Source organism: Brienomyrus brachyistius, chromosome 4, assembly GCF_023856365.1.
Source record: "Brienomyrus brachyistius isolate T26 chromosome 4, BBRACH_0.4, whole genome shotgun sequence".
Classification (NCBI taxonomy): domain Eukaryota; kingdom Metazoa; phylum Chordata; class Actinopteri; order Osteoglossiformes; family Mormyridae; genus Brienomyrus; species Brienomyrus brachyistius.
Genome location: NC_064536.1, coordinates 19,060,591 through 19,076,461, shown reverse-complemented (window position 1 = coordinate 19,076,461; position 15,871 = coordinate 19,060,591). Strand labels below are relative to the sequence as shown.

The 15,871-nt window shown below is 43.6% G+C and overlaps 3 protein-coding genes across 3 annotated transcripts in view; 2 read left to right on the top strand and 1 right to left on the bottom strand.

Moving 5' to 3' along the window:
• Positions 1-15,871, bottom strand: part of LOC125739602 (NACHT, LRR and PYD domains-containing protein 12-like) — a 926,911-nt gene that overhangs the window by 816,286 nt on the left and 94,754 nt on the right. The window lies entirely within an intron of this gene.
• Positions 1-15,871, top strand: part of LOC125739650 (E3 ubiquitin/ISG15 ligase TRIM25-like) — a 122,108-nt gene that overhangs the window by 50,420 nt on the left and 55,817 nt on the right. The window lies entirely within an intron of this gene.
• Positions 1-15,871, top strand: part of LOC125739612 (E3 ubiquitin/ISG15 ligase TRIM25-like) — a 110,651-nt gene that overhangs the window by 91,495 nt on the left and 3,285 nt on the right. The window contains exons 14-19 of the mRNA XM_049009903.1: positions 8,965-9,024; positions 10,737-10,796; positions 11,773-11,832; positions 13,893-13,952; positions 14,451-14,510; positions 15,630-15,689. Coding sequence (XP_048865860.1) covers positions 8,965-9,024; positions 10,737-10,796; positions 11,773-11,832; positions 13,893-13,952; positions 14,451-14,510; positions 15,630-15,689 — 360 coding nt within the window. The remainder of the gene's footprint in view (positions 1-8,964; positions 9,025-10,736; positions 10,797-11,772; positions 11,833-13,892; positions 13,953-14,450; positions 14,511-15,629; positions 15,690-15,871) is intronic.

The following is a 15,871-nucleotide window of genomic DNA, read 5'->3' as shown; positions in this document are numbered from 1 at the left end:
CACGTGCCGTCTGGATTTAAGGTTCAGAGCCCCACTACCTCGAACCATGAGTCTCATCGTCTACGCCTGCTTCGACAGCGTGATTGAAATAAACGCCAAGAGACAGGTTCTGGTGGACTTTTAATCATCATCATCATGAACACTCACCAGCTGGAATGCGTTTTACGGCCCCTGCTGGGGGATGCTTTTGGAGGCGTGTGGCCTAGCGATTTATTACCCACCCGCATAGAGACCAGGCCCGCTTTTCTGGTCGCAAACACGCATGACCAGAATAGAGAGGGTGAACACTGGATCGGGATAATTTTGGAGCCCCAAGAGGGTAAAGCCTCCTTCTTTGATTCTTACGGTTATCCCCCCGATTCCCCTTACTACCCAAAGAGTTTTATGAGCTTCTTGGGGAGGCACGCTACCGAAATAAGGTATAATACGCGTCAAGTTCAACATGACTTTTCTTCCACGTGCGGGGCCCACGTCGCCTTTTTCCTCTACCGGCGCTTCAAGGGACTTTCATTTCAAGAGACTATGATGTTGTACTCTGACGACTTGAGGAAAAACGACGCTCTAGTATCCGAGTTTATCAAGAAATATCACAAGTGTATTAGCCGTGTTAATGCCGATAAACTTTCAAAGCCGCAAAATGTATGTTCGTTAAAACTATTTAAAGATTGTTATGCTTGTTAGATTCATGTTGGGGAAAAAATAAAAACGTGACACCCTTTATTCAATAAATTTTACATTTTATTAACCGACGCGTTACAGGCGTTTTAATTCTTTTTCACACACGTATATAAAACACTTAATCGTTGTAATCTATCCACGGAGCATAAGGAGTACCCTTTAAAGGCCATAAACGATATTCTGGGGAGGAATCGCGCGGTGTGTGAGGGGTTCCCTCAAGCGGTGGTGGTGAGTCGTCAACAATACGTTTTCTACGTCTCCCGAGGTTCTGTTTCACAGGAGGGGAGGAGGGAGGCGGGGGATCCCTGCCGCCGTAATCTTTAAGATGACTTAGGGCTTTCCTGGCTTGGATGTTACCCACGCTCGTGAGGGGGATGTTTAATTCTGATATCACGTTTAAAAAGGGTTCCCAGCCTTTAGGATATCCGCCGGCGTGGGATTTAGGCTGCGATAAAGTTTTCATCAAATCTAAAATATGGGAACCTTTAATGGGTCTATCTCTGATGATGAGTTCACCCGACTGGGTCCAACGTACCGCCCCGTCGGAATCGAGCAGTTTATGCAAGATGTACCCCACGTTCTTTCTAGCCCTAGGCGCCACTTGCTGGATAACTTCCTGTACAGATTTGTCCCCAGTCGCGCCGCCGCCGTCAGGCTGTCTCCCCTCCTCCTCCTCGTCCGTTTTTTCTTTCCGCTCTGTAAGGACAATTTCTCGCCCCTGATTTTCCTCTTTTCGGGCTAGATTCAGATACCTCTGTAGCAATTGGTTGTATCTCTTCACTTTTTCATCCAGATGCATAGCCGGCTGATTTATTAAACCCTGCATCTGGTGTTCGAGTTCACCCAGGGCCGATTCCCCGATGGTATGCGGGGTCGCCCTCTGGGTCAGCGTACGCAGTTGCTGGGGGCTGAGCATAAACATTTTCTTGACTTGGCTCATGTTGCTGGAAAAGGCTAGTTAGCCGTCTTACCGGCAAACAGGCTTGTAACGAATGGCAGAGCCACTGATAAGAGCGGTAATAAGAATCCTCCTTTTTGAAGAATTGCCACGCGTTTCCTAGCGACGCTGTTTTTCTTACATGCGAAAAGTTTAATCAATCTTTTCTGTTTCTTGAGTTTGGTAAATTGAGCTACGGTTAAAGGTATGCGACCTCTTATGAGATTGAGACAGATTTCGGAGAGAGCCAAAATTATGTCGTTAGATGGGTCAGCCGTAAGAATCTTTTTACGTTTCACCCCCCTCGTCCTCTGTAAAACTTTAAGGGTCGGCAGGTGTTTCCTGAGATGTTCGGACATAGCTTAGTAGTGATAAATCAATGGCTCGCCGGTAGAAAGACGATGGGTAACGACCCCGGTAATAATCCGGTCCTGAGTCGGAACTCTTCTGGGCACGTGGCTCTCAAATCGACCAATAAATAGCCGTGCGCGGGCCCTGTGGCCTCATGGTAGGCATCTAGAAAAAACTTTTTCTGCCAAGGAAACATTTGCTGAGCTAAAACTTTGATTTGCATTCTGTCTCGCACATTCTTAAACAGACAATAATAAGTCGTATTTAGGGCTATAGTCCTGCTGTACTTGCCCTGATGAAATACGTTCTGCACCAGGTAGATGACCGAGATTTGACGGTGATGTCTGAACCTCGTGAAAGCTTCTGCCACGAGTTTGTTTTCGGACGCGCTGTCCATCAAATCATCGATGATTATCAAGGAGCCTGAGGGGAAGCGCTCCTCATCCTCCCAGCTTTTGGGAAGCCCTTGTATAAATTCAATTTCGCTGATCCGATCGCGTAGTTCATCATAAAGCGGCTGATGGGAAGCGAAACACCACACAATTTTTTTAACGGGGCCCCCTATGAAACAGTGACTCTGATTTAAAAGCATTTCTTTAGTGAAATAGGTTTTCCCCGAAGAACTTGCCCCTGCGATTATAGCCGTAAACGGGAGTTCTAAACGGTGATCAAAGTCGACCTCTCTCACGCCGCTACCCATCATTTTGCAAAAAAAAAAAAAACACACTGACGAAACGGTAAATACTGCCCTAATCTTTTAAATCTTTCCGAGGACACACACACACACACACACACACACACACACACACACACGTGCAAACCACTGCTGGAGGGGTGTCAGCTTTCACAGACACAGAGTGCATGGGTAAGTTTTTAATAAAAACTCTTGTGATAAATGTACAAAACATTTCAGTACACAAGTTTGAAAATAAAAAACATCTTACTATGAACATTTTAAAAACATCATACTATGATCATTTTAAAAACATCTTTGATTTTTAGAAAACATCTTTGTAAAAAACTTTTCATTTTTAAAAACATCTTACTAGGAACATTTCTCAGTTTAAAACATTTGTACATCTTACTTTGATTTTAAAAAACATCTTTGAAAAAAACTTTTCATTTTAAAACAAATGAACATCTTTGATTTTTAGAAAAAACTTTAAAAGCCCTTTTGCGATGCTGCTAGTTTTACATTTCAGTAACCAAAAGGCAGAGTTTCCCCGCTAGCCAGCAATCTGCGTTTGTCGTAGACGACCCTGACCTTTTTATCTAGAGGCCTATTAAACAGGCGAAAGCTTTTCATGTCGCGTTCGATTTTGTTGTACTGCGTCATTATAGCGGGGTTATTCCTACAACCTCCGATGTAGTTTTCAATCAATCCGATCATACTGTCAAAGTTTACCTTTTGACAGGTTTCGTAATTTAGAGTTATACCCTTACATTTCATTTGTGTTTTCCCGTTGTTGAGTCGGTAACAGTAACTTTTTGGTCCCAGCGCACCCCACGAAGCAATGTATTCGTCGGGGGCTAATTCGGACGTCAGCTCGCCCAGGTAATTGCCTAAGGTCGGCTCATATTCACCAGGCCTGCTTATGTACACGATGCTGTCGGTGTCGTGATACAGCACCCTCCGCCCCAATCTTTCCAGTTCTTTGTAAAGCGTCAACCGACCCCACGCGGTAGTTTGACACGCTATGAATATGTTAGTCTTTCCCGGCGGCACTTTGTAGGAAGACTTGAAACGCCAGCGGATGAGGGCGACCTCGTCGTTGACAAACGCGAAGCTGGAAATCTCGTACAGGTCCGAGCAGAAAAAATTAAAAAATTCCCCCGGGTCAGACACTATACATGTCTGGAGCATGTTGCTCCTCTGCGCCAGTTTACCCCACAGAGAGTTAAGCAGAAGTTTGGACACTTGCCGCTTCCCTTCATTAGACACTATCTGATCGGGCTCCAATTCGATCCCCTCACGCTCGAGATAGTTTTTTATGTACTCCCTGCGACCCACGTCATCGGTCGCGTCGTCGGGGTAGCCCGAAGCCTGCTGCTTCACTTTGAGAAAGGTTTTAATGTAATCTCTAAACAGGTCGCCGCTGGTCTGGGGAAAATGCCACACTTCGTGAATTTTAACGAGCGAGTACCCCCTGTCTAAAGCCAGATTTAGCTCCGCAGTTACCCACACGCCTATCAATGCCCGCTCTGCGTCGGAATGCCCGCACGCCCCCTCCTGTCTGTTCTCGATCGCGCACGTCCTGCACAGTGTAAACACCAGTTTCCCATTTGGCAGTCTGCTGGGTAGGACGGGGAAAAACAGCTCGCGCGGGGTGTTGACCGTGGCTTTGATCAGGCCAAAGTATTCATTCAGAGGCTTAAAATTCGAATGAATGATTTCCGGGTGCCCCACGGGGAATTCACATTTAGCCAGAGTGTACGGGTACAGCGACGTGAAATCCACGTAGCGGACGCGCTCTTGCCCCGTGACGTCGTAACGCAGGCGAATGGCCGACGTCCGACCCCCAAACAGCGCTTCTCGCGGCCTTAGGGGCTCAGGGGGCTCAAAGTCTGACAGGAAACGCTGTACCTGTGGGTCGTGAGTTTTAGCGTGAGCCCATTCGTGTTCCCAGATGGATTCCACGTTCATATTAAACTCTTGGCGCAACGACTCGAGTTTTTCCCTTGTTTTAACGTACAGGGCACCGAAGCTCTCGCGGGTCAGGGGGCAGATATCGTGTTCGTTGTTGCAGGTAGGACAGCCGTGAAACTGACAGCCTAGAAACTCGAAAGCCCATTTCTCCCCCTCAATCTCGGCGTATCCGTCTAAGTGAAAGCGCCCCACACTCACTTCATCCCCGCGCAGCGCGTGTCGAATTTCGATGCCGCGCGCGCGCCCGATGAATTCCAGCCACTGGATGGACACGCTCAAATAACTTTTGTATTGCCTCCTGTAATCCCATACATCCGGGATCGCGATCGTATCTCTGGGCAGGAAATTTGTCCTGTAAACTAGCAACGCGGCCGAAGCGATGGTGGCCGCGGAGAAGGGATCGCAACCCGTGAGCGTTTTAAACTCCCGCAGGAAGCGCAAGCAGCCCTCTCTCAGAATCTCCACGTCGTTCTTACAGTAAGCGATCATCTCTTTGTGAAAATTAAAGGTCTGGTGCTTTACAGCGTCGTACCATTGATAAAACTTGTCGCGTTCTTTGGTGGACATTTGATCGGGCCCAAATTGATCGGGAGGGGGGTAGGGTCCCACGTAACTAAAGTTTTCCACGTCTGTGAAATGATGCGGAAAATAGCCTTTTCGCATCTGAGTCGAGCATCCCATCGCATCGGGGATTTTTCTCAACGGCATGCTTAGAAAGGAGTGACTGTCGATGTACCTCTGCTCAAACAGGCTGTCCAGGATGAGAATGATTTTATTTCCCTGCGATACCACACGCGGTTCCACGCCTTCCTTCACCATCGCGTTCAGTATGATGTAATTATCGAATGCCTTACCGTAGTGACTAATGAAACAGACGCCTCTATAACAGGGCGCCCTGAAATGTCTGAGAAACTGTAGCGCGCAGTTGGGCCCTTCGGCGGTCATTGTCTCGTTCTGATCGGAGATGGCGCAGACGTACACCGGGATATGGGTACCCGACCTCTGAGATGTTTCAAAGTCAAAAAACACATATTCGGTGGCCTTTTTACGCCCCTCACCCCTTTCGGCCCGTTCCCCTATGTTAGGCTTCTCGGGTGGATTTAGATAGCAGAGATGTGGGGTGGATATGTCTGACACGGCCGTGTGGAGTTTAGCGTCGCAGATATTACATTTTTCTGCTTTACACGAGTGCGGTTTTGGGTTCTCGGGAGTGAGGTAGTATCTGAGCCCGCAGGCTTTGCATTTTCTGAACTTGTCACAGGGGGTAGCGAGCTCCCCCCTAACTGGGCAGACCCTAGGCGTACGGTGGCGCTCAAAGCAGGTGTCATTTAAACATCTGAAATTACAACGCTCACATAGTATCGCCGGTGTGCTTTCACCTTCTCTGCAATTAGTCTGACAGACGCTACAAAATTTTTCGCATTGATGAGAGTGAGGGGAATCGTACCCTTTGAAACAGCTCGGCCAAACGTACCCCACGCCTAAGAAGCCCTTTACGCTTTTAATGCCGTAAAAATGCTGATTGTGTAAAAAGAAATACACCGCCCGTCTACCGTCGCTAGGCGTGGGTGTCTGGTAAATTTGGAGATTGTTTGAATAAGGTTGTTGATAATACACCACTGCTTTGCAATCAATGATTTTCTCGAAATTGATAATGTCATTCAAAGCGACTGCGTGATCGGGGGTGAATCCCGCTTTCTCCTGTAACTCCAGCCCGAGCTTTTCAGCCTCGGCAACAGTAAAGTTTTCGTGCAGCAGATGCGCCAAGTTTATGGCGAAACACGCGTTGGTGTTGTTATTAATGATAAACATGTGTCTGGCTTTTTTAGAAATTATTTCTGAAGCTAACATGGTCTGTAGTTTACGTTTGTTCGCACCGCCGCGTGGGATATTTATTACGTCTACGATTACTTCTAGGTTGGAATCGTTTAAAATCTCTTGATTAGACTGCACCAGGCGATCCAGCAGCTGCTGCAAGTCTGTCAGCTCCCCCACCCCATACCGTACAATTTGCGACAGCTCGTCGTTTAAAAAGTCAGCGCGCAGGGTGACCTGTATATAGGCTCCCCATACGGCGTAAGGAATCGCCTCATTCACAATATTTTGAAACCCCTCGATTACATTTTCATAGTACTCGCGGAAATTGCCTTCGTTTCTAGGTCGCGGGATATTTAGAATCCGCCTAATCTGTACGTTATTGAATCTGCGGCGATGAAGGACCCCGTCAGGCTGGGGATCCACGTCACCGACGGCACCGCCACCTTCCTGTTGAACATTTTCAAATTGTCCCAGCCCAAATTCATTTTCAATCTCCTCAGCATCGAGAAGAAATTCCACGTCTGACAAGGCCTCCCACAATTCAGAATCCGCGGGGGACCATGCGACCTCGTCGGTGGGGGGTAGCCCCGCTTCTGCTTCAGAACCCCTTTCATTTAACATGCTTGTTAATGTCTCTAAGGATGGGAGAAAACAGGGGTCCTGGGCCAGTGTTTCAGCAGACGCCGCTGGTGGCGAGTCGTGTTGAGCAGAGTAATCCGCATCATTTTCATTATTAGCATTGTTGATAATGGCTATTTCATTTAATAAGGCTTCGGGTATAGCCGCTGGGGGTGTTGCTCCGTCCATACCTGTTGATTCTCTCGCAGATTTTCTCTTGACCGGTCGGCGTAGTCTCTCTCTCTCTCTCTCGTACATAGAAAAAAAAAAAAAGAGAATACCTATTATTAGAATGTTATTTTTTAATTGAATAGCATTTTTATAACAGGAATAAAAGAAATAATATACTTACCGGGTAAGGTCTCGATGAAACTTGTGGTTCTTTGGCTGGTACAAACTTTGGTAAGGCGTTGTGCCTCTAGGAGGAGGAAAAGGCCCCCCGCTCGACGTAATACAATTTAATTGTCTCTGTCACCCCATATCTGCACGGTCATGTATGACAAACAAAACTATAAACAGAATTTACTGGCGGGCAAATTGTCAGACTTGATGTATGACCAGGTGGTACGGCCTTGATGATGCTACTCGTGCCTGTGTAAGAAAATTATCTGTAATTTGGGACGTATGTGAAAACAAAACTTTAAACAGAATTTACTGGAGGGCAAAAGTGTCAGACTCGATGTATGGCCCGCGTGGCCGGGTAGGGGGGCGCCTCGATGGCCAGGTGGCACGGCCCTGCAGAATTTACTGGCGGACAAATTGACAGACTCGATGTATGTCTCGACTTATGACCTTTACAAATTGGCGCCATACGCCGATGTGATACAAACGCTCGCGTGAGGAAAAAACACACGGTCAAAACTAGCGCCGAGCGTTTTTATTGGACGATAGACCCTGCACCTCCTCCTCTCATTCTTTGCTCCAACTTTACCATTTTATCCCACAGTCTCTCACAGTTTCTCTCAGACTCGCGCAGCAGCACGCCTCTCAGCTCTCCCGCATCGCTCTCTCCGAGGATTATCCAAAGCCGTGCGGACCTTTCCGCGCTACCGCACCAGTATGTGAATAAGTCCTTTGCTGATTCTCCGAAGCCCGGGGACCTTACCACGCTACCGCACACCGTACGCTCGCGCTCCATCAGGTAACCCAGCCACGCTCACTCCCGCCCGCGCCCCACAAAATAATAATAATAATAACTTATTCAAATAACACACGCTCATAAGCACTCTCATCAATATCATTTTTAAAATAATACACACTCATAAGCACTCTCATCAATATCATTTTAAAATAATAAACATTTAAAATAAGCATTTAAAATAATAAATAATTAAATCCAAATACCATTGCATCACTAACACAACCAACCCAGGCCCCCTAAGCCACAATCATTTAAAATAATAAATAAATAATTAAATACAAATACCATTGCAGCAGTTACACAACCAACCCCCGGGGAAGAAGACGAAAAAAAAATATTTAAATAAATAATTAAATCCACATGCTATTGCGTCAGTTACACAACCAAGCTCAACCCACTACAACATAAGCTCCGCCCACTGAACTTTTGAACGTGACCTTTGACCCGACCTGTCATTTTGACAAAAGCGGTATTGCATCTCTCTCTGGTACATTTGGTACTTCCCCTTTTCCACTGACTTCTGTTCGAGTACCAGTACCAGAAGTTCCATTACCCAAAATACCATTTCAGCAGGAGTACTTTTTTGGTACTTCAGAACTTTGGGGTGTATGACGTGTGTATGATGTGTAACTTACACTGATCTGCAGTTTGTTATAATGCTTGATATTGCCCATCCCTCTAGTCTACTGCTGTTGTCTCCACAGTGAATGAAGTCCATCTACCACAAGTAAATTCCTTTTACTCACATCCCTGTTTCTCTCTGTCTCTTTCTAGCTACTGAAGTGACCATGTCACCTGTATCTGTGCCCAGGACCACAGCAGGATTCTTACAATGTGAGTCTGTTCACACACACGCTTCTCTCTTCCTCTATTTGAGGTGGAGTGTGTTTTATTGTGTTTCATCTTCTTCTGTTAGTGGAGCTTCTCTTTCTCTCTCCCACTGCCTCCTGGTCTTTCACATTTACATGAGCTGTTTATGTCAGTAGCCTTTGAATCCAATTGCAAAGCAAGGCAAGTTTATTCAGGGTGCTTATCCACTGCACCAAGTACGGTACATTTGGTACTTTCCCTTTTCCATTGACTTCCAGACAAGTACCGGTACCAAAAGTTCTGTTACCCAAAGTACCATTTCAGCAGGTGTACTTCATTGGTACTTCAGAATTTTTCGGGTGGAACTTGCAAACACGTTCACTGTTGATCTTAAAGACAATTTAAAAATCCTAAAAGCCAAACAAATAAATACTTAACTAAAAAGAAGTTGCATTGTAGAGGTAGTGTATAACGGAATTCTTGCTGATTTAATCTATTGAAAAGCTGCAACAATCAGTAATGTTTCAAGTCCTGATTATAATGAGCTGACAGTGTTAGCAAATCTTAGGTCTTCAAGGAGCTTGTTCCACAGACAGGGAGCATAGAGACTAAAATCTGCTTCATGCTGCTTGGTTTTGAGTCTGGGACACTGAGTGAATGTTTCCCAGATGAGCGCAGGGTCTGAATCCCTCATAACATTCAAGGAAATCAGAAACAGATTAAGGTCTGAGACTTTTAGTGCTACAGTATATACACAAGTAAGAATATTTTAAAATCAATCCTGTGATGCACAGGAAGCCAGTGCAGTGATTAAGGACCTGTGTAATATTCTCTACTTCCTTGGTGTTAGTTAGGACTCTGATGGCAGCATTCAGGGTGAGCTGTTGCTGTCTGGTTGATTTTTTGGTAAGACATGTGAAGACACCGATACAATAGACTAGTCTGCTGACAATAACCACATGAATAAGCTTTTCTGTATCTTGTTTAGACAGAAATCCTTTAAGGTGGTGGGAGGCTGATTTTGGAATTGCCTTTACAGTATGTAGCTGTTATAATTTAGGTCTCAGTTTAGAAGTGCACCAAGATTTCTGGCTTAGATTGTCAATTTTTGTGTCCATGAATCAAGGTGAGCACTGACTTTCATTTTTTCTCTTTTGGGGCCAAAATAATGTCAGTTTTTTTCTGTATTCAGTCATGCAACATTCTGGCAAATCTACTCATTGACTCGTTCAACGTACTTTTAATTGAATCTAAGTGGCTATACTGACATGGTGACACCATAATGAAGAGTTGTCTTGCATTTGGATAATTATGGTTAGAGATGTTACAGTATAATGTTTGCGATGGGCTGGCCCCCCATCCTGGGTTGTTCTCTGCCTCGTGCCCATTGCTTCCGGGATAGGCTCTGGATCCCCCGTGACCCAGTAGGATAAGCGGTTTAGAAAATGGATGGATGGATGTTATAATAATCCAGTACTTGTGAAAAGTGGTGACAGAGCTTCACATACTACAAACTGCAAATCTGAGATCACATGAATCCTGTTTTTTTCTGCTATAAAGAACCCAAAATCTGTATATGTAAGTTGCAATGATTTGCAGTTTGCTAAAATGCTTGTTATTGTCCATCCCTCATACTGACAATACCTTACTGTTGTTGTCTCCACAGTGAGTGAAGTCCATCTCCCACAAGTAAATTCCTTTTACTCACATCCCTGTTTCTCTCTGTCTCCTTCTAGCTACTAAAGTGACCATGTCACCTGTATCTGTGCCCAGGACCACAGCAGGATTCTTACAATGTGAGTCTGTTCACACACACGCTTCTCTGTCCCTGTATGAGGTGGAGTGTGTTTTATTTAATTTTCTTCTGCTAGGAGAGATTCTCTTTCTCTCTCCTGCTGTCGCTTGGTCTTTCACATTTACATGAGCTGTTTATGTCAATAGCCTTTGAATCCAATTGCAAAGCAAGGCAAGTTTATTCAGGGTGCTTATCCACTGCACCAAGGAACATTCAAGGAAATCAAAAATAGATTTAGGCCTGAGACCATTTAGTACAGAAGTAATATATTTAAATCAATCCTATGATACTCAGGAAACCAGTGTAGTAATTTAAGGACCTGTGTAGTATGCGCTACTTTATTGGTGTTAGTTAGAATTCTGATGGCGGCATCCTGGATGAGCTGCAGCTGTCTGACTGATTTATTACCAAGACCTGCAAAGACACCATTACAATAGTCTAACCTTCAGAAAATAGACACATGAACATGCTTTTCTGTATGTGGTTTAGACAGAAATCCTTTAAGATGGTGGGAGGCTGATTTTGGAATTGCCTTTATAGACCTGTTATGATTTAGGTCTCAGTCCAGAACTACATACAATATTTCTGGCTTGATTTGTAGAATTTTCTGTCCTTTATTCATGGTGAGCAATGAGTTTCAGTCTTTCTTTTTCGGGGACTTGCAAGTCCCACCCCAAAGTTCCAAAGTATTAAAAAAGTACCCCAGCTGCAATGGTACTTTGGGTACTTGGGGCTTGTGGTTTTGACATACTACAAGCTGCATAATCCAGATCACACAAATCATGTTTCTTCTGCCTTATAGAACCCAAGAATGTCTATGATGTCTAACTTACGCTGATTTGCAGTTTGTTAAAATTCCTGCTATTGTCCCTCATAATGATAATAGCCTACTGCTGGTGTCTCCACAGTGAGGAAGTCCATCTCCCACAAGTAAATTCCTTTTACTCACATCCCTGTTTCTCTCTGTCTCCTTCTAGCTACTAAAGTGACCATGTCACCTGTATCTGTGCCCAGGACCACAGCAGGATTCTTACCATGTGAGTCATTTCAGACAAATGCTTCTCTCTCCCTGTATGAGGTGGAGTGTGTTTTATTTAATTTTCTTCTGCTAGTGGAGCTTCTTTTTCTGTCTCACCGTTTCCTGGTCTTTCACATTTACATGAGCTGTTTATATCAGGAGCCTTTGAATCCAACTGCTAAGTAATGCAGCTGGGGTACTTTTTTGATACTTCGGAACTTTGGGGTGAGACTTGGAAATGCGTTCATTAATGATTTAAAAGACAATTTAAAAAGCCTAAAAGCCAAAACAAACAAAGAAATACTTAACTAAAAAGAAGTTGCATTGTAGAGTCAGTGCATCACTGAATTCCTGCTGATTTAATCTGTTGAAAAGCTGCAACAAACAGCAATGTTTTGAGCCCTGATTATAATGAGCTGACCGCGTCAGCAAACCACACATCTTCAGGAAGCTTGTTCTACACACAGGAAGCATAGAGACTAAAATCTGCTTCACCCTGCTTAGTCTTGTAGTGCGTTCAATTACCTCTCCAAAGTCGTAAATTCCGAGGTGCGTGACGTCATGTCCGACAATCTCCCATTGGAGCTACACATCTCGGAACAAACATGGCTGCCTCCACAAACATGCTGTTGTGTGTTGTTGTTTTATATTTTAGCAGATTTGGAGTAAGATTCATTTTTCCAAGAGACAGAAACAAGAAACTCAAACTAGTCAAACCACATTAAAAGTTTTACAATATTTTAATAGATCCATAGTAATGTTCTTTTTTCAAGAGGAAAACAAACTACAAACAAACAAAAGGCATTAACAAGTCTGGTAAAAACATGAATTTGCATCCTAGGATACTGTTTACGGTCATGATATGATAGTGTCTAAATCGACTGTGTGCAATTACATTTATAACTATTGATACATTTCACTAAATAAACATTATAAAATATTTATAAAACAGAATTATTGTTGACTGTGTAAGCAGCCATGTTGAAATGACATCACAGGGGAATCTCAGACAACAAATTTCTGTCTGACATCAATGTTAGAGGCATGTTTCCGACAGGAAATGACGTTTTTCATGAGGTTTTTATCCGAGTTCCAACTTGGAGAGAGATAATCAATACAGGACTGAATCTGGGAAGACTGAGTAAACTTTTCTTAGATGAACTCATGGTCCGAATCCCTCATAACATTCAAGGAAACCAGAAATAGATTTAGACCTGAGGTAATTTAGTAAAGAAGTAACATTTTAAACTCAATCCTGTGATACACATTAAGCTGGTGTAGTGATTAAGGACCTGTGTAGTATGCACTACTTCCTTGGTGTTAGTGAGGACTCTAGTGGAAGCATTCAGGGTGAGCTGTTGTTGTCTGGTAGATGTTTTGGCAAGACCCGTGAAGACACCTTTGCAATAGTCTAACCTTCAGAAAATAGACATATGAACAAGCTTTTCTGTATCTTGGTTAGACAGAAATCCTTTAAGGTGGTGGGAGGCTGATTTTGGAATTGCCTTTATATTATGTAGCTGTTAGACTTTAGGTTTCAGTCCAGAAGTGCACCAAAATTTCTGGCTTGATTTGTCGATTTTTGTGTCCATGATTCAAGGTGAACAATGACTTCCAGTCTTTCATTTTTGGAGCCAAAATCAATTATGTCAGTTTTTTCTGTATTCAGTCATGGAACATTCTGGAAAATCTGCTCATTGATTGGTTCATTGTACTTTTAATTGAATCTAAGTGGCTATACTCACATGGTGACACCATTATATAGAGTTGTGTTTCTTTTGGATAATTATGGTAAGAGATGTTATAATGTTCCAGTACTTGTGAAAAGTGGTGACAGAGCTTCACATACTACAAACTGCAAAACTGAGATCACATGAATCATGCTTCTTCTGCTATATAGAGCCCAAAATCTGTATGATGTGTAAGTTGCAATGATTTGCAGTTTGCTAAAATGCTTGTTATTGTCCATCCTTCGTAATGATAATACTCTACTGCTGTTGTCTCCACAGTGAGTGAAGTCCATCTCCCACAAGGAAATTCCTTTTACTCACATCCCTGTTTCTCTCCATCTCCTTCTAGTTACTAAAGTGACCATGTCACCTGTATCTGTGCCCAGGACAACAGCAGGATTCTTACCATGTAAGTCTGTTCACACACACGCTTCTCTCTCCCTGTGTGAGGTGGAGTGTGTTTTATTGTGTTTCATTTTCTTCTGCTAGTGCAGCTTCTCTTTCTCTCTCCCGCTGCCTCCTGGTCTTTCACATTTACATGAGCTGTTTATGTCAGTAACATTTGAATCCAGTTGCAATACAAGGCAAATTCATTCATGGTGATTTTCCACTGCACCAGGTATGGTATATTTGGTACTTCCCCTTTTCCACTGGCTTCCAGTCGAGTACCAGTACCAAAAGTTCCAGTACGCAAAATACCAAGCAGGAGTACTTTTTTGGAACTTCGGAACTTTGGGGTGTATGACGTGTGTATGATGTGTAACTTACACTGATTTGCAGTTTATTATAATGCTTGATATTGCGCATCCCTCTACTCTACTGCTGTTGTCTCCATGGTGAATGAAGTCCATCTACCACAAGTAAATTCCTTTTACTCACATCCCTGTTTCTCTCCATCTCCTTCTAGCTACTAAAGTGACCATGTCACCTGTATCTGTGCCCAGGACCACAGCAGGATTCTTACAATGTGAGTCTGTTCACACACACGCTTCTCTCACCCTGTATGAGGTGGAGTGTGTTTTATTGTTTTCTTCTGCTAGGGGAGCTTCTCGTTCTCTCTCCTGCTGTTTTAGACAGTGTTACAGACCTCAGGTCTTCAGGAAGCTTGTTCCACAGACAGGGAGCATAGAGACTAAAAGCTGCTACAGCCTGCTTGGTCTTCATTCTGGGATCCTGAGTGAATGTTTCCCAGAGGACCTCAGGGGTCTGGATGCTTCATAACATTCAAAGAAATTAGTGCCATTTAGTGCCTTTTACACAAGTAATATTTAATTATTAATCCTGTGATGCTCAGGAAGCCAGTGCAGTGATTAAGGACCTGTGTGATATGCTCTACTTCCTTGGTGTTAGTGAGGACTCTGATGGAAGCATTCTGGATGAACTGCAACTGTCTGACTGATTTATTACCAAGACCTGTGAAGACACCATTACAATAGTCTAACCTTCAGACAATAGACACATGAACATGCTTTTCTGTATCTGGTTTAGCGAGAAATCCTCTATGTTTTTAAGGGGGTGGGAGGTTGATTTTGTAATTGGCTTTATGTGACCAAACCTGCACCAAGATATCTGGCTTGATTTGTCGATATTTGTGTCCATGATTCAAGGTGAACAATGACTTTCAGTCTTTCATTTTTGGAGCCAAAATCAATAGTGTCAGTTTTTTCTGTATTCAGTCATGGAACATTCTGGAAAATCTGCTCATTGATTGGTTCAATGTACTTTTAATTGAATCTAAGTGGCTATACTCACATGGTGACACCATTATATAGAGTTGTGTTTCTTTTGGATAATTATGGTAAGAGATGTTATAATGTTCCAGTACTTGTGAAAAGTGGTGACAGAGCTTCACATACTACAAACTGCAAAACTGAGATCACATGAATCATGCTTCTTCTTCTATATAGAGCCCAAAATCTGTATGATGTGTAAGTTGCAATGATTTGCAGTTTGCTAAAATGATTGTTATTGTCCATCCTTCGTAATGATAATACTCTACTGCTGTTGTCTCCACAGTGAATGAAGTCCATCTCCCACAAGGAAATTCCTTTTACTCACATCCCTGTTTCTCTCTGTCTCCTTCTAGCTACTAAAGTGACCATGTCACCTGTATCTGTGCCCAGGACCACAGCAGGATTCTTACAATGTGAGTCTGTTCACACACACGCTTCTCTCTCCCTGTATGAGGTGGAATGTGTTTTACTGTGTTTTATTGTGTTTTATTGTGTTTTATTGTGTTTTACTGTGTTTCATCTTCTTCTGCTAGAGGAGCTTCACTTTCTCTCTCCCGCTGCCTCTTGGTCTTTCACATTTACATAAGCTGTTTAT